Genomic DNA, 23993 nt, shown 5'->3' with positions numbered 1-23993 from the left:
TTCTCTGTCATTTCTTATAGTGCTCTCAAATGCTTCTTTACTATTTATTGCAACTTACTGGGCTTTCAAGGACTATAATGGATTTTAAAACTTATTCGCATGGTTCAAATAAGGTGTTTGCTCTTCTTCCATAACCTGGGGACTTCCTGTTACTGGCTATATATTGTAGAAATAAATGGCAATTTGTCTTCATTATTATTCATAGGGTCATAACATTCAAGATTAATGTGTGCTCTGATGGCTTATTCATGAAAATGTTCATAAGTCTTGAAAGAGTCATACTTTTTAACACAAACAATTTGTCCAAAAATTTCTCCTAGAAATGGTTGTTCTTTAATTAATTCTTCATTTATTTCTCTACTGAAACATTTCATTCTGTCAGTGAGGGAGCATACACAGTATTTGCCAAAAGAGACTAGTTGCTTTCTATGTCTAGATGAGAAGTTAAATTCTTCAATAACCCTATGAACTACTATTTTCTATCCCATAAAAAAGCCAGGATAAACATTTGCAAATTATTAATTAGCAACTCAGTTCACTTTGTGAATGATCCTACAAGAAAAAGAAAAATCTAAATGTATCATATTATTATTCCAAGCACATAATAATCTGATTCTATTTCACATATCCCAAGAAGTAGCAGAGAAGGTGGGTAGATGGAAATATGCATTACAGCTCTTGACTAGAGTCACGGGAACTGTAACTCTTACAAAGCACAGCTTCTCAGTTTTTGCACTATGAAGGACTTAACAGGCCCGATGGACATATGAATTTGCAGTATAAATGTATAGCCCAAAAATCAGTTTCCCACTCAGCATATCACTGGCTTCCCTTTTCAGCTAACAAGCTACAAGCATGCCTCAAATGCCAAATGGCTTTTAGATTTCTTATTCATTTGCTCCAGCTACATTTCCTGTCCTGTAAATGTAGCACCCTGACTCTGCCTAGCAGGATGAAATAGAGCTGTTTAAGCCTTTGCCATGTCTTGTTACACATAGAGTACTTGAAAACCTGGCAAGGTATCTTTAAAATTTGTGTCCTCTTTTCTGTTATGTTATTATTTATGCTATTTTTTCCAGAGTATACTATATAATATTTTTCACTGGATATTAGAAGACCAAGTGCATGCAGTAATTTCACAGGTATCAGTTGTGCAAAGTATGTGTTCAAAGAGAACATGGTAATAACCAAAAAAAACCAAGTCTGAGGCATGGCAACGTGGATAAATCTTACTACAGTTGTGTATACACAGTCATGACAAATTTTATTTTCTATTATGCTTTGTTTGCATCCTTGTTGCATGTGAAACAGAAGGTTTAGTTTTCACAAGAGGAACAACATCATTCTTTGTCATAAGATACTACTCCAAGATGTCAGAAAGAAAAATGCAAGGCTTTGAGCATATGACTCCTCTCAACTGTGTCTTTAAGAATCACTGCTCATTCAGCCAGCTGTCTGATTAGTAAAGATATTTTTTGTCACTTACAAACTCTAGCAGAATATTACAGGTCAGCTAAATTGTCAAGAAAATTTGCATTAATGCAGACTAAATACATTAAGAGGAAATAGATGTGCAAACAAGAAGAAATTCTTCTTAGAACAAGTTTAATTTACTGATGTTAAGCTTTATCATGGAGACTGATCAGTTTTCTTCAGCAAGTATACTTCTGATTGTTGTGCTCACATACAATTTTGATTGCAATTAATAAAGTATCTCAGGACAAAGTCACCTAAATTACAAACAAAACATTCTGCTTACATAACTTTTCTTCTTAATTAAGCAAAACTAAAATCTTCTTGCTGCTGCAAAATAAAAAAGAATACGGTTTGAGTCCTTTTTTCCTGCTTATAAATGTCCATGAACAATTTGCTGTAATTTATTTTTGCTTACAGCTCTAATTTTGTGATCTTACCAATAAACTATTACATCAATCTTGTGTCAATTTTTAATTATATAATATATAGCAAACAAATCTCTACTGCTCATGCACTTTTTGTTGTGAGTTATTTGTATGGCCATTTAGTAATTCTGATTTCATATTGGAATTGTGCTATGGAATTTATGAACATTTAAACTAATTGACAATTGCCTTGGTAAAGTCCTAGGATTATATTTCATTGATCTAGTTCATTTATGAAACTTAATAAGCAATTCCTGAAAAAAACATTACACAAGTTTGTAACCCAAGCAGAACAGAGGAAGAGAAAGCACACACTGATAAACTGGAATTTCGGAAAAAAAGTATATGCAAGTCACTCAGAGGATTAGAACAGTGTCTTAACCTATACAAGGGCTTTACATACCCCGAGGTCTACCTATAAGATGTAGAGCCCATAACTTGAAATTAAAAAAAAAGAAGTCTGTAAAAGCTAATAACAGCCTGAAATACCAGTGAAGCCCAGTTACAAATACATTTTTAAATCACAGAACATGTTATTACTATATGAAACCCTGAAACCGATCTCACTTAGGCCTGTTTTGTTAGTCCACATTCATAAATTTCAGGATCAGAGAGATAAGAGTTGGAGTATGTATGCGTAATAAAATTAATATAATCTGAGATTCACTCCCTTGGTTTTCAGCTACCTTACTTTAAAGAATTTCTCAGAAAGTTTCTGAGCACAGTATTAGGATAATTAACTGTGTTCAGGAATATTATAGAGAAGAATATATTAGCTGAGGATTATTCCTTTGTCTCTGGAGTCTTTGCAAAGAGGCACCTTTCATCCTGAACAAGTGCCAGCTATGCTAATTAAGAAAAACTTGTGAAACACAAATGGAACCACACTGCAATATTAGGTTAAAACTGCTTCAGTAAGTACTTCAGATACTTCATCCTAACACTTCTCCTCTGGAAAAGTTAGGGTCTTAGTATTCTAGGTTTAAAAAAAAAAATGTTGCTCTTACAGTACAATTACTGAGCTGAATTATGGCTAGCCCTCCTTAGATGTATTTGAATGAAAGACAATTTAGATTTTCAAAAACACAGCTAGGATTTAAGTAATAGGCACTGATGTTGCCATTGTTTTTCAAGAAGTTAGATGTCTAACCACTTCATATTCCTTAAAATCTCCCCTAAGCAACAAAAAAAATGAAAGGAGGAACATTTCTTTCCTCAGGAAATAACAGCTTGAAATTACCACTGAATTTGGACAGAATCATACTCATAAAGATTGATCTGTCCCAATATATCCAAAAGTTTAGTGACATGACTACTCAGAACAAGTTAATTTTATCATTTTAATCAAATGCCTTTTGAAACTTGTTGGGTTTTAAATCAGAAAAGATTGCTTGTATTGGACTAAAAATATCTGTATTACAAGATTTATATTGCTAAGATTTATTCATTCTCTTGCTAGCCAAACTTCACCTGATAGGTTAATGTGCATATTACAAAAATGCTGGAATATCTGAACATTCATTTTATTAAAAAGAGAAGAGAAGAGTAGATAAGCATAGAGAAGAAAGCTTGTTTTATTTCAATAAGAACTTGTTAAAAGAACTCTTCCAGTTAAGATTTCTGGTAAAACTCTTTCAGCTCCAAGTTAAACCATATTACAGCCAGTTTGTTGGGAAAGTTCATTTGATAGAACACCCATCACATCTAGGCAACCAACAACTTCAGTATCCAAATAATTATATTATTGACCATTCCTTTGATCAAGTGTCCTGTCTGTGCTGGGTTGATCAGAAATTCCTGGTTGCTTTCTTTCTCTTTATATGTTTGTTCTTATTTACATCTTTTAGATTCAGATGAATCCAAAAAGTTTACTTTGTGGCTTTTGACTCTAACTCCAATAGCAAATCTGGACACATGCATTGATCTGCATTTGCTATTGATCTCTCCCCTTATTGGCTAATTTAGATATTTGATTTTTAATAATATTTAGCAATCCAAACGGTAACTTAATGAACATAAGAAGGAGAAAAAAAAAATATTTAATTCCTTGTTTCACATATGAACAGACAAAACCACTGCTATTTTTTCTGTATTTCATATGTCTAATTTGTTGTAGGATTTTTCAACATCAGAGTAAGGCACAACCATTTATGCCAGCAAAAGCAAATCACAGGCCTACAATTTCATACTGTCAGAATTTTCATGGAGTCATTGTATATTTATCTTTGGTCTTACAACCTCCAGTACTGAACAAGAAATATGCAATGTGTATGTATAAATTCAACACTAACTCAAATTCTTTTGGACTGTGATCCAAAAAAATGTTACCCACTTAGTATCTTATTCCTATGAAAATAAAATTATGTTATTATCCTGTTTGTGGTCAAACATTGGAATAGGTTGCCCACAGATGCTGTGGAGTCTCCATCTCTGGAGAGATTTTGTCTGGGCACAGTCCTGGGCAGCCTACTGTAGGTGACTTTGCCTGAGCAGCATGTTGAACTAGATGATCTAGAAGGTCCCTTCCACAATGATTCTGTGATTCAGTTTAATAGAATTTAACAGGCAAGATAATTTATATTCCTATCATACATTCTCTTGACATAATGAATGGGATTTTTCTTTTTTGTGTAACAGATCTACTTTAAAATGTAAGTAAAAAATTTTAAAAAGATCCCACAATGACTCCATAATGAAACAGTCTTTTTGATAAAGCTGTCATAGAACTGATTGTAATAAAATCTGTCACAGAGAGAAAGGCCATGCTTATCCCTCCAGTCTGTGATAATAACTGATGATGTGATCCACAGGTAGAAAATTCTATTTAACTTGCTATTTCTGCATTGTTTTTAACCTGGTGATTACTACCAAAAAATGAACAAATGCATTAATTATGCTGATAAGCACAGGAGATTAATAAGAAATTGAAAATCCGTAGAGTAAAAAAGATTCAAACATGAAAACCTGGTCAAAAATTGATTAGTACATCAGAATATCTGTAAGACATGCCATGAGCAAGATATTCAGAGAGCCTATGTGTCCATTGCCATACTGAAAACCCCAGGTAAGTACCTGAATTGTTATAACTGCATGAAAATGGCAGCAGTGTCTTCCAAGTCATCTAACAATGAAGTTACAGTCTTAATAAACAAAAAAAATAGATAAAGCTCTGATCTTGAAGATGTGTCTTCTTAATATCTATCAAAAGGCCTCTACTAGTATATGAAAGTACATTGCAGAGGATGTGCTTATAAAAATTAACTGTATGTATATACAATTGCATTGATATGTTCCTTTTTAAAAGTACATGTTTTTAACAAAAAAAAATTGGGCTTAGTTTACCCATTATTAACACGCTATAATACTGTCCAGGTATTTTGACATGCTGGAATTTGGGAGCACAGGTCATGCTGCAGCCATGGTCAAGAAGCTCTAGTTATTAAATTTTGACTTGAATTCATAGCAGCACTTCAAGACACTTGGATGGCATCGTGGTTGCACCAGGAAAGAGATCAGTGCAAGTACCTGTAGCACAGGGCCTTCCTTATGTTGATGAGATTTTCCACAGCAAAGCATCACAAGCTCGTATCAACACAAAGTAGGTAGAGTAGCTATATTAGTTAGCCACTAATGGAACTGGCCAAATGCTAAAAGTGAGCAAAGATGATCATCAAAGACATGGCAAAACATGCCTGCTGAATTTATATGTTGCAATGCTAATGAAAAAATCTGTTCTTTCTGAAATGGTCAGTGCCTTTCCTCACTGCTCACAAAGCCCATGCCTTGCCTGTAAAATCCTCAGCTTTAACTATAGTGCTTGCCTGCATTTTGCTTCACAGTTGTGGTCTAGACTTACATTAGGAACTTCTCTGGAAAACATGTTGCTCTAATTCTTGTGAAAGCAGTGAGAATTCAGAAGCAGATGGATTTTTGAGGAACGCTTTCTGTGCTGAAGATCTCTGATTCTTGTAAGGACAAACAAGTAAAGACTTATCCTGCTCTCAGTACAAGGCAGAGGAAATCACTGGCATCAGATTAGTACTGCTACCACATGGGAATACAGATAAACAGACTTAGAAAAACTGAGACATCTGGAAAGATGGAATAAAAAATATAATGAAAAATAGAGTATGTAACAGTACAAATGGTTAATGTAAAAGCAGCTCCAGGACACAGCCAAAAATCTCTTCACTTGGGACTGTGCTCCTCCTAGCTATTCACACAGGATCTGCTCAGTTGCTGAAAATTGCCAGCCAGGTGTGCAGTACATGAAAGGTAACAGTTCAGAGCACTGCCCTTTAGCCCCACTGTCTTTCACAGAAGACAGATTCATGATTGTCCTTTTTCCACCCACAAAAACAAAAATTTCACCAAAAAATGGTTCCTAAGGAGTCAGAAAGAAGTAAAACCAAGATGGTGAAAAATAATCCCTTCCTATCCTGTGACTTGGCAAGTTACCTGAACTGTTTATTACCCAGTTTCTCTGAAAGTAAGCTGTGATAAAAGGGTTCTCAGTGTTATGTTATTAAATGCAGAGGTATATTATCAAAGCCCTTCAAAATCTCCAAATGAAAAGTAGTTCATATTGCTCTCATGTACTTTTCTGTCATTATGTCAGTTCTCTAGATGACTGTGTCCTCTGCTAGTCATCCTTAAAGTAGGGGACTCTCAGTGTACCTTTCAAATTGTTCCTCACCTTCACACATCCTTGGCATTGGGAAGTCTCCAGTTCTCACCTTGCAATTTTCTGGCTGGCTCTAACAACTCTCAGTTTCTCATTTCTTTCAATGCTGGATCATTTACTTGAATCAGTTCTTTGAAAAAGTGACCTTTTTGCAGACCTCTGATGTATTTCTTCCTTCTCCAGGAAATCCAAGACAAATTGCTTTATTTTGAAGGTCTTGTTTCACTACTGCATCCTAGTTCTGCTGCTTTTTAATCAAACAGAGAGGTGTTTTGTCTCCACTACCAGACTTGTTTACCAGTAAATATTCAAAAAATATCAAGAACCAACATTCTACTTGCTCCCAAATTGCCTTTTATGCATGGGAGGAATTTCTTTAATTAATTTCGTCTCTGAAACTCTTTGCTATAATTCCAAACAGCTGCTGTGCTGTCTCCATTGTTAATGAGCTTTGTCTTCATATGGCTGGGAGAAGGACAGAAAGGGCCATGCTGACTAAAATTGTTTAAAATTGGTTTTCAGCATGCAAAATAAACTGGACTGCTCCTGCATGAAACTGATTGTAGTTTTACTCCCCCCTCTGCAAAAATTTAATCTGTCTGGCTAGTGAGAATGAGACTCACAGCAGGAGTTGAAGGTATTGACTTTTCCACTTTAAAAAAAAATATTCTTTTTGGCTTGGTTTTTTTTTTTTTTTTTTCCTTCAGATTGACTGAGGCTGTTTCATCTGAATTCTCACTCTTAAATAACTGTCCTAGTAGGAGCAGTACATTTCAACCTCATGCCATCCTTTGAAAATTTAGGCTAGCTGTTAGCTAGAGAGATGCAGCCTGACATTCTGAACCTACACACAGTGTGAAAAATTGCTTTGATCAGGTTGTGTTTATAATTTGAGGCAGTAAAGTAGAATTCTTACTAATTGTGTTTAAGGCATGATGTATTGTATAATCCACAGAGAAACTTGTTTCAAAAACAGTGTAGACATGAAAACAGCTGTTCCACTGAGTCATTTTCCCAGTGTGCAACTTAAAACAAAGCAAAACAGAGAAAAAGCCTCTCCCAGTTGTAACTTATTTGTGTTGATATGATTATGGAGTAGGATAATCCTAAAACTGTGGGGAAAAACAACCGAAAATTCATCTTCACATTCCTTTTTATACCAGAAATTTGGAAACAGAAGAGTCTTTGGAGTTAAAAACCAGAAAAAACTCTGTTTCAAAGAGGTAGTGGTACCTAAACTAAATTATGAACAGTAAGCCATGTATTGATAGTCCAAAATAATTTGCAAAGATAAGAATGAGTCTAAGATTAGAAGGAAAGGAATTAAAATAATGAAACAAGATACTTCAGTTCAATACCTAAAAAAAATTGATATCGCATATGGGCATGTGTGCATATTTTCATGGTGTTTAAGTATAATACTGGAAGAGAAGATAGTAAGGTCTGGTAAAGGAGGTGGAGGAAACTGCATTACATAAAAAGAGAATAAAGAAAAAAAAAAAGTACTGCAGGCACTGCATTTTCGTCAGTATAAATTTGAGTGAACAAGTGAACAGCCCTTTTCATATTTAGAATGACCGTTTATCACACTTGGCTTTTGGAGGGAAAATATAAACTAAGTTCTATCAAGATAAGCCTTATACTGAATTCCAAATTAGGGTGTTTTGGTTTGGTTTTGGTTTTTTTTGTTGAGGAAAAAAAAAGAATAAAACATTTATTATGTTTCTATTATATGACTGTTGTCAGTCATATATGTTGTCAGTCATGTATGTTGTCATTATATGTTCTGAGTCCAGAATTTAATTTCTGTAGATCTGCAATCCAGAGATGTTTACTTCCCGTATTGCATGCTTTGGAGATGCAAAGCTCCAAAAAACACAAAGATGTGACATGCACGTGTTTTTCTTGTTTGCAGATATTTCAATAAGCTTGCTCTCCTTAGTTGTCACAGCCTGTGGTCTTGCTCTTTTTGGTGTCTCTCTGTTCGTATCCTGGAAGCTTTGTTGGATCCCTTGGCGAGAGCGTGGTCTGCCATTTGGGAACAAAGACAACAAACAAGAATCACTGAACTACACAGATACAGAGACCAATGACCATGACTACAGTGAGGATTATCTGGGTCAGCCTACAGCCTATCCAGAGTCCTCCATGAAGATCAGTCACACCTCCCCTGATATTCCATTAGATGCTCAGGCAGGAACGAAGGAGAACTGCGTACACAATGTGCGAATGCATCGTCAGATCACTGAACCAACCTCTTCTGCTCGGTCAGTAACTCCAATTTCTCTCTGATATTAATGAATACAGATATAGCCAAAAGAGCACAGCTTGGTTATCCAGTACACTGATCTATTTAAAATGCATAATTTATTTGCCACATTCTTTAAAAAAAAAACAAAACAAAAAAAAAAAAACAAAAAAACCCCAAAAGTTATTCTTTGAGGCACACAAAGTTCTTAGGTTAAAAGGACAGGATCACAATGCTATTCCCTCCTCTATCAAGTACTGTCTCATTTGTGGCTCTCCCTCAGAAGCTGGACAATGCAGAGCGCTGTGTGTCCCTTAAAGCACCAGAACAGCCTAGATTTAGCTTGTAAAGCATATTCATTTGTACTTAGAACGGATGTTGAATGCACAGTAGTATCTCCTCAAAGATTTTTAAAACAGCCAAAGAAGAAAAGTAGGACAAGCTAATGAAACACTTGCAAGCGTTAGAAATAGGATTAAAAATCATAGATTTCATCCACAGTCATGACTGGCCGGAAAAGTGACTGAACAAGTGAGGTCTCCAGAGGAACTGGAGAACCAGTACAGGAGGGAAGAGGAAAGATGAAGTGTGATAGTGTGTGCAGGGGCAGGCGATAAAAGGATCAGCATGTGAAGAGCCAGTAAATTTCTGAGTCAAAGCAGATGCATTTCAGCTGGAAAGGTGCAGCACTAGCCCAATCACTTTTTGCTAGCCTTCTTTCTGGCCATCTGGTAGAGCAAGTTTAGCCAAGACTCGTGGCTGCTGGCACACCTGAACATGAGTAAGATGACAGCAGCTATCAGCCAGCAGCCAGTTCAGTAATTGCAAGTTGTCCAAAACATGTTTCAGAAAGAATTTGAGAAGTCCCCAGAACACTGTGAATGCTATGCAGCAAAAGCTCCAGGTGCCCTTCCTTCTTGGATTAGCATAAGAACGGTCTGGGTTTATACAGCAGAAATCTACAGGGAGGTCAAAGCCATAATTACGGATACCAAAGCTTGCACCCTACCACATGCAAGGTTGAATTCCAACTAAGGACTAATGGCCCAGAAGTACAGTACAGGGCTGCTGCTGCTGTGCTTTCAAACTGCTGGGAGATAAGCATGTCATGAGATTCATTAACAACAGAAGATTCATATCCAACATCTCACACCAAGAGCTCTCGTGTATCTTCAATATTATGAAAGTATTGAGTCAGATACAGGCTTTCTCTGCTACAGCAGGGCAGCAATTCTTATACTTAATCAAATGACAAATGTACAGTGTCACCACAGCATAGTCATCTCACAAGAAGCAGGAGCAATCCCAATCTGTAAAAGATCTTGCCTCAGCATCCCGAGTGGTTCTGGCAACTGTTCCCAGTCTGACTCCCTCCAGCAAGTGCTACAGTGGCTCTGTCCCCTGAGGCAAGACTTGGCCAGGGCCTACCCCTACCTTATACCATCTGCTGATAGAAACTTTGCTCTGTACTCCTCTTGCATTGCCCCTTACGTTTGCCCAGGTCTTCTCCAAAGGACTCTCTCACTGGGCAGGAGGGGCCCAACTTCCTTGTATTGCATCCTTCATTTGTTCATCTTTGTCTCTGGTGCTTGCTGGTGTAACTGGGTACCCAGCCATGTCTTTCCTCTGTGGCCACAGACACCAGGCACCTGCCCCTGCTGCAGTCCTTGCTAAGGTGTCTCCCCAGTGCCCTCCTTTTCATTCCTCCCCAGGATATTCTGCACCTGCCATTGCAATGAGGAGCTTAAAGGCTGAACAATAAAAATAATTTTTTGTGACATTATAATATTTTATCAAGGAAATTACTAATGTACTCCTATAAATTTATGTATTTATTATGCAACAAGAGAAAAATAAGGTAGTATATAAGGCTGTTCCTGTTTTTAGTACGCATAAACACATATTTACAAGGAATGAATGAACAATGATAGCCAAGGAATGATTGCTGATTACATTCAACATAAATAGCTTTGGAGTAATCCTGTGCTAGCATTTTCCACATGTTCTTTCTATGTTCAACCACAGCTCATGGTACGCCAATACACTGAATGATTGCTGCATATGAATAGGACAAAAAAGTGGAATCCAAGTCATATAAGATTCGGATTTTACCTAATCCAATTTTCACATCTCACTACCTTGACAGGGTTTGCAAATTTTATTTCTGTTACCATCTCATGAAGTGGAAATTTCAATCACAATAACTGAATGACTCCAGGTAATAAATTTCACTGGACCGAAGCTAAAGCAACTTTCTCTCTTTGGAATAATGAAACTAAAGGAGCTTTTCAGCCAAAGTACCACAGAGCTTATTACATCATGTATGAGACAAAAAACAAAACAGTTGTTGGGGTGGTCAACAAACCATTTCAGATCAGAGCAGCTCACTTATAAATGAAGTAGTCATGGAGATCAACAAGTAATTAAAATGCAGAGATGTCTGGAAGTAGCCTCCTTTGTGCAGCTTTAATTTAGAACCAGAAATCAGCAAGTTCAGCTGGCATAATAGGCCAGATCCTGCTGTCAGTTACATAATGTAACTCATCTCATAGGCATTAATCCAAAGGATTCAGTTGAAAATGGTACCTGATAAGAACAGCTACAGTTCTTATCATATCACATCATACTTGCCAATAAGGCAGATCCTTTGGATTTGCAGTGGCCATGAATTTGCATTTGTCACTTTCTTCAGCCGGTTTGGAGAGCGCAGACCACTAGCTTGAGACATAGGAACAGAAAATTATGTGATATTAGCAGTCTAATGCTGAAGGTGAGCTCTCACAACTGTTGGGTATCATGCTTTATCACTTTGCGAGTAAAAATCTGACTCCATTGTACATTACAAAAACATGTCAAATGAGAACAGGATCTTTAGTGTGTGTGCACAGATTCTTATCATCTTCAACACAATCCATTTCAATTCTTTTATTTTCACTTAAGGCATAATTCAATCCGAAGACAGCTCAACCTCTCCAACCCTGACTTCAACATCCAGCAGGTTCAGAAACAGGAGCAACTGACAGGGATTGGCCGCATAAAGCCAGAGCTATATAAACAAAGATCAGTGGACACAGACGATGGCCGGAGGAGTAATAGCAAGGAATGTGGAAAACTGAACTTTATTCTGAAATATGATTGTGATTTAGAGCAGCTGATAGTGAAGATACACAAGGCCATCAATCTTCCAGCAAAAGACTTCTCTGGAACTTCAGATCCATATGTGAAGATATATCTGCTTCCTGATAGGAAAACAAAACACCAGACTAAAGTGCACAGAAAGACCCTAAATCCAGTATTTGATGAAGTTTTTTTATTTACTGTCCCATACAATGATCTGAATGCAAGGAAACTCCATTTCTCTGTGTATGACTTTGACAGATTCTCCAGGCATGACTTGATTGGCCAAGTGATAGTGGATAATTTTTTAGATTTGGCAGATTTTCCCAGGGAATGTAATATTTGGAAGGATATTGAATATGTCACCAATGTAAGTATTATAATTTTTATTTTTGAAATTTTTTTGTTTGTTTCCTTAATCTGATTATAACTGAAATTGTCTGATAAATTTATGAAGGAAAATACTCTATTCTCTCTTTCTCAAGCTTTGACCTTAATCCAAGGAAATTGACAGTACTTTTTCAGTCCTTATTTCTTGTTCTTTGCATAAATTAAAGAATGTCTTATGTAGGAGATAGTGGGTTTAATCATTGAAAAGCTGGAGAATGTTTTTCTTTTAATCTTGCTTAATCTAAAATTTACTTAAGGAAATACTACTTTTCTTTATTTTGCCTGGATTTCTGTGTTTTGCATGACCTGCCACATAAATTACAGCGTACTAATCAGCCAGAATTGCAGACTCAAGATTTCTTTTGTAGTGATCTTCAGTCCTTCAAAAAACTATATTCTCATAACGTGAGAAAGCACCACATCTATAATCCAGACAAACAGAGTTCAAACAGTGCTGTTCCACAAAAGCAATGAAACACACTGAATTGATTTAATTTTTTGTTTGGCATTACTTTCTTCCATAGGGAAATGGAAAACTCATAAGTCTATATTTCTCTCATCCCAAAGTCTCTGGTATCAAATTCTATGCAAGAATACAGTTAGTGATTTGGTACAAAACCACAAAAATTACTTTTGGAAGAGTGAGCTTTCTTCTCAAAGCATGAGCCAACCTCTTTGTTATGCTATCAGAAATGAATCACACACATCCTATGGAGAATAGACCTTCAATGAGAATGATACATTACAGAAATCCACAAAGGTGAAGGTACTAGTGCCAAGAATCAGTAAATATTTCATTTGCTATGCCAAACCATACTCAAATGGAGTGCAGATTTTAGAGTCAAATAGACCAAACATCATTAACAGTAAGATCAAAGGGCAAGTTTGTTAGACCTCAGCTCAGAAAAGCATTTAAGCATATGGTAAATTGAGTGTAAGAAGCTGTTGAAAAGTAAAGGATGTTCTGACACAAATACTTTCCTGAATTCAGACTCTCACCTTATACTTCTGTGGTCTGGTAACATACCCATATTGCAGACCAAATTGATTAAATCCATTTTTCTGTTTGGAATTTTTGAAAATTGATATTGTCCTTGTTTTAAGGTGATTTCTCAGTGTTGTAAGTCAGTGTTACATATTTGTGTGTGGAACATGCTGTGCACCCACTGCACAGTCCTCTTCCACACTAGGATGGAACCACAGCAGCAGCACTAGCAGTTCCCTCACTCACGGTGCAGGCAGGGGCACGGACACTCACTGTCAGACAAAGATGAATCTTGCTTTTCTGTGAAAAGTTCCTGCTTTTCAACTGCAAGGGAAAAGTAAGAATCTGACAGAGCAGATGACAATCATTCCAAGTGAAAGCCTGTCTTCATACGTCATTAAGTGTCCCAAGCTCAACTTTTCAGTTTTACAATCAACTGAAAGTTGAATGCACATGCACACTGGAACTACTTTGATGTGTGCTAGTCCTTTTTCCATTTTTTTACTTAGGCAAAAGATTGGCTCTGGTATTTTCTTTTTAATCACTTCCCCTTCCAAATCTCAAAGCAATGTGGCATATAGTTTGTATTCAGATCTTCTGTAATCTCTGAAATTAAATTCCAGATGGAAAGAAGAGTCATTTATTAATTCTTACTAATATTAATACCTGTGTGAAGTGTAACCCTGTTTATCCAGACAGGACACATGACCTGCCATCTAGACTTGTCACTGCATTTTCAGCTAACAGCTTTTCAAAGCAAATGACTCAGTACATAGGAGACACGATCCACTTTTGGCTAATGTGAGTTCTGAGATAAGAGTGTCAGGTAAATGAAAGTGTGGGCTACTCAGCTTACTAATTAATATTTCCAAAATTTCAAAGGTTAGACCATATTCCAGAAAGTCATCCCTTCAAGCATCATCTAAGAAACCAAGTTTCAGCACATTTTCTTGTCTGTGTAGTCTAGATATCTCACAGACCGACAGCAGAAGCTGAATCCTACAGTCTACTTGGTGAAGCTGCTGAAGTGAATACTCCTGTGGCTGCAATCCAAACCAGGCCAGCATTCAGTAGTAGTGAATCTCTGAAATAAATCTTAGCCACGTTTTTGAGCATCATTGGGCAGTTTATGGTTGCAAACAGGAACTGTATCAACTGTAGCAGGTTTTCAATCATTTTATCTTTGAATGGCTTGTTGTTACAAATAGTAATAATTACAAAACAGATAAATGCTGGGCAAACTTACTGAAAGAAATTCACTCGATGTAGATCAGCAAAGAGTGGAGCACAGGAAGGATAAACCAAGGAAACATACTAGAAAAATGTAGGGTCCACACAACTCCGTATGACAAGTTTGACATACTTCTGAAGAGTACATTAATTTTAATTCCTTATACATTTTATTACACTGCATAAACAGCAATCCCAAAGGTCTTTATTTTACGTTCTCCATTTTATTATGTTCTAATCCAATTTGACACAGTAATATAAAAGAATGTATCAAATCTCCTCTGCTCAGCAAAATGGCCTACTTCAAGTGAGCAGTGCAGATTATGCCTGAAATATGAGCTTTACTCCAAACAATACCATTAAATTAACATATTATTCCATGTGTTTTCTTCTGTTTTCTAATAACACTGGAAGATTTTTTTATCCAAAACCAACAGTTTTGATTCTTTGGACTATAACATCTGCTACCACCCCAAAGTTTTAATTTATTTCATAACACAGATGCGTGTCAGCATAAAAATTTTCTACACGCTCAAAAGCAATCTGCCTTCAAACACAAATCTCCAATATCAAAATTATTGTTCTTCTAATCCCAGGTCCTCTGAGCATAAAATATCTCTCCTGTAACACTGACACTTTTTCTGACCAGAAAAAAAAGAGGCAGTGGGCTGTTTAATGGAAGAAATAATTAAGTGGATCAACTTTAGATGAACACGAAATGAACTAGATAAGCTTTTTGTATATCTACCAGACAGATTACACTGGTTTCTGGCTCATAAAGAAAAAAAGATGCTCTTTATTTTTAGGCTGGATTTCAGTAGTTGGTATGTTTTGTTTAGTAGCCTCTAAAACATTCAGGGTTTGGGGTGGGGGTTTTTTGTTTGCTTTTGTAATGTTCATAGACTGATGTCATGTTTTTAAGATAAAAGAGTTGTTAATATTTCCTTGGTTGCCATCTTCAAACTCAAATGTGATCAGGCAAAAATACATGGCTTTATCACAAAATAAAAGTTACGAAGTAACACATCACAGACTTTTAGAGAATGTATATGATTTTCTGAAAATCCAGAAGATATTTATGGATAGATTAAAGCCATAACGAAACACAAGCTGTATATCAAGTTGTTTACCCTGACATCCAGAACAAGCCAGTATATGCTAGAAGTTGCAAAGCCAAGAAATTGATTGTATCTCCTTTTAAGAATCTTCAAGCTTTTAGGGTATGTGTAGTAGTCAAGAATACAACAGTGTGTCAGATAATGCTGAATTCCTTTTGCACAGAAGCAGTAAATGAAACCGTATTTTTTTTTAAATAATGAATTAAAGTTGCATGTTGGTATTCATGCTAGTGTTTTGACAGAGAGAAAGTCAAAAAATAGGATGGTTATAAGTATTTGAAACTCTGCATTCTAGAAATGCTAATTGTTCACTGCTGTTGTTTTCAAGTTTGTCCAAGAAAGAAAGATTTCAGAATTTGTATTTTTAGGCATTTATGTTGTATAATTGAGATGCAACTGGAATTGTAACATCACCAGAAGGAAGTTTCAAGTTCCCCATTTCAGAGATGTTAATGCCAACCACAGTATGTGTGGAAGAGAGACAAAAAGAGACTAAATTATTTCAGTCAGTTGTTTATGAAAAGCATGATAAAAGTCTAAAATTTTGAAACCTGACCAAACCTACCAGATTTTTTGCAGTTCAAAACTGTTCTGTCCTCAAACTGAAAAAAACTCCCTCAAAGGTTGGATTGCTCATGACCATTCCTGCTAAGAGTCCCTGAACTATTTCATGTGTGCCAAATGCACATGCATAGCTGCAGGTCATAATCCTTAGGGTTTACATCCTCAAAATTTGAGGAAAACAAACTTCCTTCTTTGGAAGAAGTAGGTAAATACTGTCCCTAATTCATGGATAGTGGAACAGACTCAGACAAAAAGGATGTGACTTGCTCAAGACACGATGCTACTTAATAGGAGAAATGAGACCAGGTCCAGAATCTGCAGATTCCTGGCATCGGTCTTAATCCAGTCTATGTAGCACTGCCTATCTTCTTTGACAACATACAGATACTGTAGCTGGCAGTAAATCAACTCAGTCCACCTACTCTACTTTTAAAAAATGTTTAGCTTGTCAAGATATTTCAGCTAGTATTTCTAAAATTCCTGTTCTGTCAAGTTGCTGGGTTTAGAAAAGCGATTGCATTGAGTAAAATCTCAGAAAGGCATATAAAATGTTTACAATGGTTAACAAAAATTTTTGAGTCAACAGTTTGAGAAGGAACAGAAACAAACTAAATATCTGGGTCTATGTATGAATTTGAATCCAAACCATCAATTTTAAGTGCCAGATCTACATTTTAGGACTGTAGTAGTAAATGGGAAACACTAGTTGATTTCTTATGTAATACAGAAAACTTATCTGGTATTAACCTGATGATCCATTTGTTTAAAATGAGTAGGCTTTGGCATCAGGCAGGCAGTTGTTGATGTGGGCATGTACCTTCTTAATTGATTTGAAATGCAAATATCCCTAGAAATGATAGATTTGCAAACCTATGTGTCTTAAGGAGCAACAATAATTATTTAATGGCTAGAAAATTAAGGCAGTTAACACAAGAGGTAAGACTCACCTCACTTAAATTTTAGATTTATTTAAAAAAAAAAAAAAAAAACCACAACCAAACCCATAAGTACACATAAAAATACAGAAAGCATAATCGCCTTCAAGAGGCAGATCAATGGATATTCATCTTCTCCTTTGTCACAAAGGTCACTCTTTTTTTCATGATATTTTCTGACTATTTTTACTTAATCAAACGTACAGAAAAAATAAAAGTCCACATGTAATGAATCATTTCATAGTCAAAAGATGCTGAAAAGGCATATTTAATCCTTCAGACTTCTAAGGATCACCACAGTAAGGATGAAAAATAAATTAATTAGCCTTCAGCATCAGCACAACAGGTATAGTAGTCATCATACAGTGGAGAACAGCTGCAGCCAGCTTCTTTTTACATTTTTTAAAAGACACATATTTAAATGGGTTAATTTTCAAAACTGGGCTTTTCCTTTTGTCTTTTTGTGTTTTCTTTTTTAACCTAATGATTTTGCTAATTACTTTGTAGGAGAAGATTTGTCAGAAATTACATACGTTTAAACAATTAGGAGACAGCACTCAGCATGACTAGACAAAGGACAGATACAGTTATGTTCAATTATGTAGGGTAGACATAAAATATTGACGTGTTTTCAGAAAACTTAAAGACAGCAGATGCCTAATTCTGTTTGGAGCAACTCGGTAACTGTGAGAATATTAAATAAAACTTGGGAAAGGTCTGAAGTAAAAAAACAGTCAAATGCCTTGAGGAGCAATGGAGCGTGGATTGAAATGAAAAAATGCTTGAAGAGCAATGAAGATGCAGCTAGGCTGGTCCCAAGTCAGTGGTACAAGCACTCTAAGCTTGGCTCTGGAAATAATGGTGACTATTCACTGCAAGTGGTTATCGAATAGCCTTGCAGCTCCACAGGCATGGTCAGAAAGAGGATGAATCTTGTAATATCACTGAAGCCTCAGTTAACATTTTACTGGGGCTTTGGGACTAGTTTAAGAAGACGATAATTCAGAGAATTGTGTATATGTGTATGTACCACTTAAAGCTTACAGAATCTGGGAGTATGGCCATCAGAGTTTCCCAGTGAGCTTTTTCAGTATGGATATTTCTCTACAAAAAAAAATCATATATACAAACATAGTCTGTAGCTTTCCCTGTTCCACACATCTCCCTTCTCCTTTCTTCTCACCCTCCTCTGCCCATTCTTTTTTTCCAGAAATCTCTCCCTAAACAAGGCTCTCGGAGATAGCCTTCAGTAAAACAGCTCACCATAACATACACACTGCGCATAAAGCAAAACTGGGATTCCAGTCAGTCAAGCCTGTCCTTCAATTATACTATCCAAAATTGTTACTGGGAGACACAAACACACAAAAAATTGCTCTGGTATTTTACAATTCATAGACAGCAATTCTTCAAGATGAGCAAAAAACGCTCACACAGCGTTAAGACTAAAACAGCCGTATTAAGGTGATCTTGGCTATAATCATTCTGCACATAATTCAAGATTAGACTGTGCCATAGCTTTTTTTTCTACAGGGTTACATAACTTTGAATTTAAACATGTATTTAGCCAAGCAGGGAAAAAAATGACTTCAAACACATATTTAATTATTGAACAGTTTTGAGAACTCTTACTTTGTCTTTTTTTCTAGCAGAGGTCACAGCAAGTATTTCAATAGTTTATGGATTCATCAAAATTTCTGAAAAACCCCGTTCTTTAAATTTAGTTTCAGTATTCGGATCCAAACTTGAAAGTATTCTTCCCTCTGAACATACTGTGCTTATGTGAAAAGCATCAAGCCATTTTTAGTCTTTAATTGCCACAAGATATCACAGCCATCAGGCATGTTTCTCCACCAAACAGGGTATTTCAGAGTTCTACAATTTTCCTCTGTGTACAGTTTATTTACCAAGTTCTCATGTTATTTTCCTATGGTCTTGTATTTAAACAGTAAGTGGAGTTTTTTGTTATTGTGTATTATTTACTTAGGGATTAACTGTAATTGTGCTCCAAACCCTTACCAAGACATACTAGCTATTTGTGCAGGGGTAGCCTAGCTACTTGGTAAGTACCTCCTGCACACCATACCTGACAGGCTGGCATCCTAGCACTGCCTAAAATATGTGCTTGCTGGGGTACAGTCTTGACTTCATCTTTTCTAGTACACACGTGTCCCAGGTAAATAGGTAGAAAAGAAAGTGCCACTATACACAGGCTCTTCTCACCGAGAGATTTCTCTGTTCCCTTTCAAACTCTTGTCAGAGGATGTAACCTTTCTCACACTTTAACCATTCAGGATACTAGGATCTTTCCAGAGTTCTGTTACAGAGGACAAAATATCGTCTGTATAGAAGGAAGGAATTACTGGATCATAACTGTAGTGTTTCAGAAGCATGGTTTTTGTGCTTACGGGCTAAATTATAGAGCTTGTCAAAACTAAGATAAGGACATACCATTTGCTAAATAATCACAGGAGAGCTCTCTTCAGAACTCCCCACTGCCTTTGGGGAGAGGGGAACATTAAAAGTTGCAGCTGAAATTTGAGCATACTAGTGGAGAAGGACATATTGTGGGAACAATATGTGCTATATATTTTTCTATAGCTTTTCTAGCTTTTCTCCTAGTCTAGGAGACTTTCAGCAGCTAATCATGTAGTTTGAAAGAAATAAAAGGTGGAACAACTGAATTGACATAACTGAGAATAGAAACTTTAAGACTCACAACGCATTTTGCTAAGATTTGGTTATATGGTCAACAAGTATAATTGCAAATATTGTAGAGGCCCTAATTGTCCCTGGGAGGCCTCAGAGATGACAGCCTTTCTCTCTTCAGTTCACAGCCCTTCAGAGCAGGAGGGCCACTTCCAAGGCTTCTTGCTCAGATTATTGCAGAAAGACACATAGCTACGCTCTTCCATTCTTTCACTTCGTAAAAAATAGATTACTTGGCAGCCAAACTGTCTGATGGAATAGGGACAGAAAGGCAATACTTTCATGGTAAATGAGCTATTTTTCTGAGAGCAGAGTTAAAGAAACAATGGCAAAACGGAGGATCTATAACCTGACTAAAAGCTTTTTCATCAAGATTTAGCGGTCCTGGGTTTACCTTTTTACAGCAGAGATCTTCATTTTATATCACTATTTTATTTAATTTCTCCTCATGCATACACATTTCTCTAAACATTCTGAAAGATATATGTGTATCAAGAACAACATATGAAGTACAGTGTTTTCTGACAAAATCCATCAGTGCAACATCACTTTGTGCTTGCCTTGGTAGGATTAAATGACAAACACATGCAAACCTCTGAATTCTGCACCAGTCCTCACAAACACTGAAAGGCAGTTTGCAATGCACACTCAAATTCTAGAATTATGGACATAGTAACTTATGTAGTTAGTCTCAGTGAAGTCACTGGAAGTATTCACAGGGGTAAACAAAGCATACAGTTGTTTGCAGTGTCTGAGCCTTCCCATGGCTCCCTAGCAGAGAGTTAGAATGAGTATTTCACACCATGAACTTTGGTGAAGTGACAGTCAACAAGACTGCATTAGCAACATCTATGGGTATCATGACATATGAGATCTGTATAGCTACATACTTCTGGCACTTCATTGCTTGATTAAACACCTTGCTCTATTTACTCAAAAAAACAGTAGTGACAAGCTACAGCTTACCTTAGTGAGTGCTTAATCATTCACTACTTCTTTCACCAGACAAACTCAAAATTAAAGCTACATACACCATCTGGAAGAAGATTTCTGACTAGTGATGGCATCTTGCTTGTGATGGGCAGGGAAGCAGAAAACAACTGACTCCTCGAGGTTTTCACAGTTGATTATATGAACTATTGGGATAAAATTTCCCACTCAGGTTCTTGGGCATTAAAAATAGCAGTTTATAGCAACATCAGAAAACATAACCTTGCTTGCCAGACAACCAATTACTAACAGACACAGTGCAAGTGGCTGAAATCCACCACTCCTCCTACTTAACATTTCCTCTTCCATTTCCTGCAGTAAAATTATTTTCAAAGGAACAGTGAATAGGAGATTAGCAATATCATCCCATACATAATATTTTCTATTCATATAGAAGCTGCTATCCAAACACCATGAAAATTAACACAGAAGGGCTAAAGAACAATTCCCCATACTGTATTTTGTATATTTGTTTTCAGAATTCGCAGAACTCTTTATGTGTTTTCTTATTAAAAGCATGCTGGGGTTTTATAAATATTTTTAAAAGCCAGCTGTGGTTTAATCAACCATCTCATCTACATTATGAAAAATCTTTTGAACAACCCCAACAATAAAACAAATACATATGTAGTAAAGGGAAACAAAAGTGTGTACAAAAAAAGATAGAAACAAAACAGCAGACTTTGATTTTGAGGCCCCTAGAGAGTTATTTATGATCATCAGGAAGAAAGGAATCCCTTTAAAATAATGAAAGCCTTTCAATGTCTGTAATCCACCGAGCACAGAATCTTACAGTAAATGCTAATCAAACAATAAACTTCACTCTATTGGGACTGCAACATTTTATGCAGGTAGAAATGAGTAGTACTCAGTATGAGATCTTGACTCTACTGTAAAGTCAGGGAAAGAATTCCCACTGAAGCTCAGATTTCATGCATATCTTCTTGCTATAGTTTGGAAATAGTATCTTGTAAACAGTACAAAAAAACACATGAAATAATGTAAACAAATAACTTGAGATGTACATCAGAAAATTCACTAGAACAGCAAAACAAGCAAATTACCATACTTTTGTTACTCTCTGCAAAATAAATACATGACAATGACCTGCTCGACAAAGTTCTGAATCTTCTCCTCCTCCCCTTCCCCCCAAAATTGATGACTAAAATATGACTGAGATATCAAATCTGGTGCTAAAGAAAGCAGATAGAAATTTCTTCATCAGAAATTACCTGAGTTCTACATACACATCTTCAACTTTTGACTGGCTGCAGCAGTCCTAATAGAATGAAAACAGAATAGATAAATTTCCCTCAAGGTTTCTGCAGTGAGCACCCCTGACCCATTCCTTTCAGTAGCTCAGCAGCATTTCTCATTTGCCAGCTCCTTTTCCAAATTCTTCACTTTACTCAGTATACAGTGTCAGCATTCTTAGGAAAACCATGAGAAACACTTCATTCAATACAAAGCTTTTATTATAAAACAACATATAAAAAGCTTTTCATCCTATCTATAGTCATATATTTTTCATCAAAATATAGATTTTTTACAAAAACAAACTGGTAGATATAGCAGTAGATGCTCACTGTCTTCACTCCCATCCAGCCACTCTCTTGTTCTTCTCAATGACTGTTTATTTCAGAAAACCTTTCAGTGCTAAAGCAGCACAGAATAAAAGGATACAATCCTTCTTTTCAGACAGTCTTGCTCCAAAAGCTATGAGTCAGGATGGGCAGAGATAACTACACTAAATTCTTTCAAAATCATACTTACTTCCAAACAATTGAAGTCAGGTCCTTTCAAGGTGTCAAATTGAGTACCCAAAATCATTGATCATTCTCAAAGTAACAAAGAGTTCTAAAGTGAACTCACCATTTAGGACAAATCAACTCACAACTTCAATTTAATTTCAAAACTAACAAATTATTTAAATTATAAGCAACTAAACCAAAAATTTGAGAAGGCATCTAAGTGACTGTGAGATACTGTTTATTAAATTACTCACAGACTTTTTAAAAATACTACACTGTTTTTGTACTCATAGGCGAGTATGTACTTAATAACATTAGTTATTCTGATTATAAACATAACCAGGTAAAAGTCTGGACAGGTCACCAGACTCACCTCACACAAATGCACACAATGCCATGAGGAAGAGAGTAAAAACAAGCCACAGAAAAATAATATTTTCCTCTCTAGATACATCTCACATGTAGCACATGTAAAGTAAAACAAGTTAGACAAAAAGTCTTCTAAGAAGAGGAAGTCCTGTTGACTCACTTTTATGGACTTAAAGCACTTCTATATTTAGTCCTCTCTTTATGTCACATCTTACGCTACCCTCTGTGCATTCTTTAATAGGAAAAACATGTTCACTAAAGTGGTCCTAAAATTGCCTGCAGTACACATCTAAATATAATAGAGGCACGAGCATATCTGATAGAGAACAAACATTACATAAAAAGAACTGTTATCACGCTCTACACAATCACATCTTCCCTGCTCATGCTTTAGACACCTAGATGATACACTTGATTTCAGAGTCTCTATCTTCTAAAATGGATTTCTGTCTTCTTCCTTCCTCTTCCTTCAGCTTCCTCACAGTCTTTAGTTTTATGTTAAAGCTGCTTTTTCTGTGCAGCTTCTAAATAGATGTAGTATTGGATTGATAAACTGCCTAGCAGCTTCAAGATTAAAATATTGTATTTATTTGCAAGGTAGGTGAATGATACACAGCAACAACAGAAATTCTTTTTCACCAGATCTGCATAGCTTAAGTGTCTTAATGGTGATAGTCCAGGAATATCTCCAAAGAAAAGAGGGTAGCCGGATTTACATGAGTCTTTGGGCAGCATCAGCGATTAAGATACAGAGAAACAATGAAACATTTTTGGCACTGACTAAGAGAAATAGCAAAAGCAAACCCCTGTTGCTAGATCACCACAGATTCCATGACATTGATTCAGGAGGTGTCAGGGAGGTTTGCCCTGAGAGGGTTAGATACCAACAGTGTATTGGCATGTTACACAGTTGGCAAATTTTACATAGCTGTCTGTTACAAAAATTGTCAGTAGCATCTCTGGGAGCAAAAAGAAGAGCCTACCTTATCTCCCATGTTTCTC

At 36.3% G+C, this 23993-nt stretch overlaps 1 protein-coding gene across 5 annotated transcripts in view; it reads left to right on the top strand.

Moving 5' to 3' along the window:
* Positions 1–23993, top strand: part of SYT9 (synaptotagmin 9) — a 71135-nt gene that overhangs the window by 24834 nt on the left and 22308 nt on the right. For all 5 annotated transcript variants that reach the window (XM_033006816.2, XM_033006815.2, XM_033006814.2 and 2 more), the window contains exons 2-3: positions 8501–8852; positions 11774–12320. In XM_033006816.2, the coding sequence (XP_032862707.2) occupies positions 8501–8852; positions 11774–12320 (899 nt within the window). The remainder of the gene's footprint in view (positions 1–8500; positions 8853–11773; positions 12321–23993) is intronic.

The sequence above is a fragment of the Tyto alba genome, unplaced genomic scaffold, assembly GCF_018691265.1.
Source record: "Tyto alba isolate M040663 unplaced genomic scaffold, T.alba_DEE_v4.0 Super-Scaffold_8, whole genome shotgun sequence".
In the NCBI taxonomy this organism is placed as follows: domain Eukaryota; kingdom Metazoa; phylum Chordata; class Aves; order Strigiformes; family Tytonidae; genus Tyto; species Tyto alba.
Note: the sequence above shows the minus strand (reverse complement) of the source record. Positions and strands in the feature narration are given on the sequence as shown.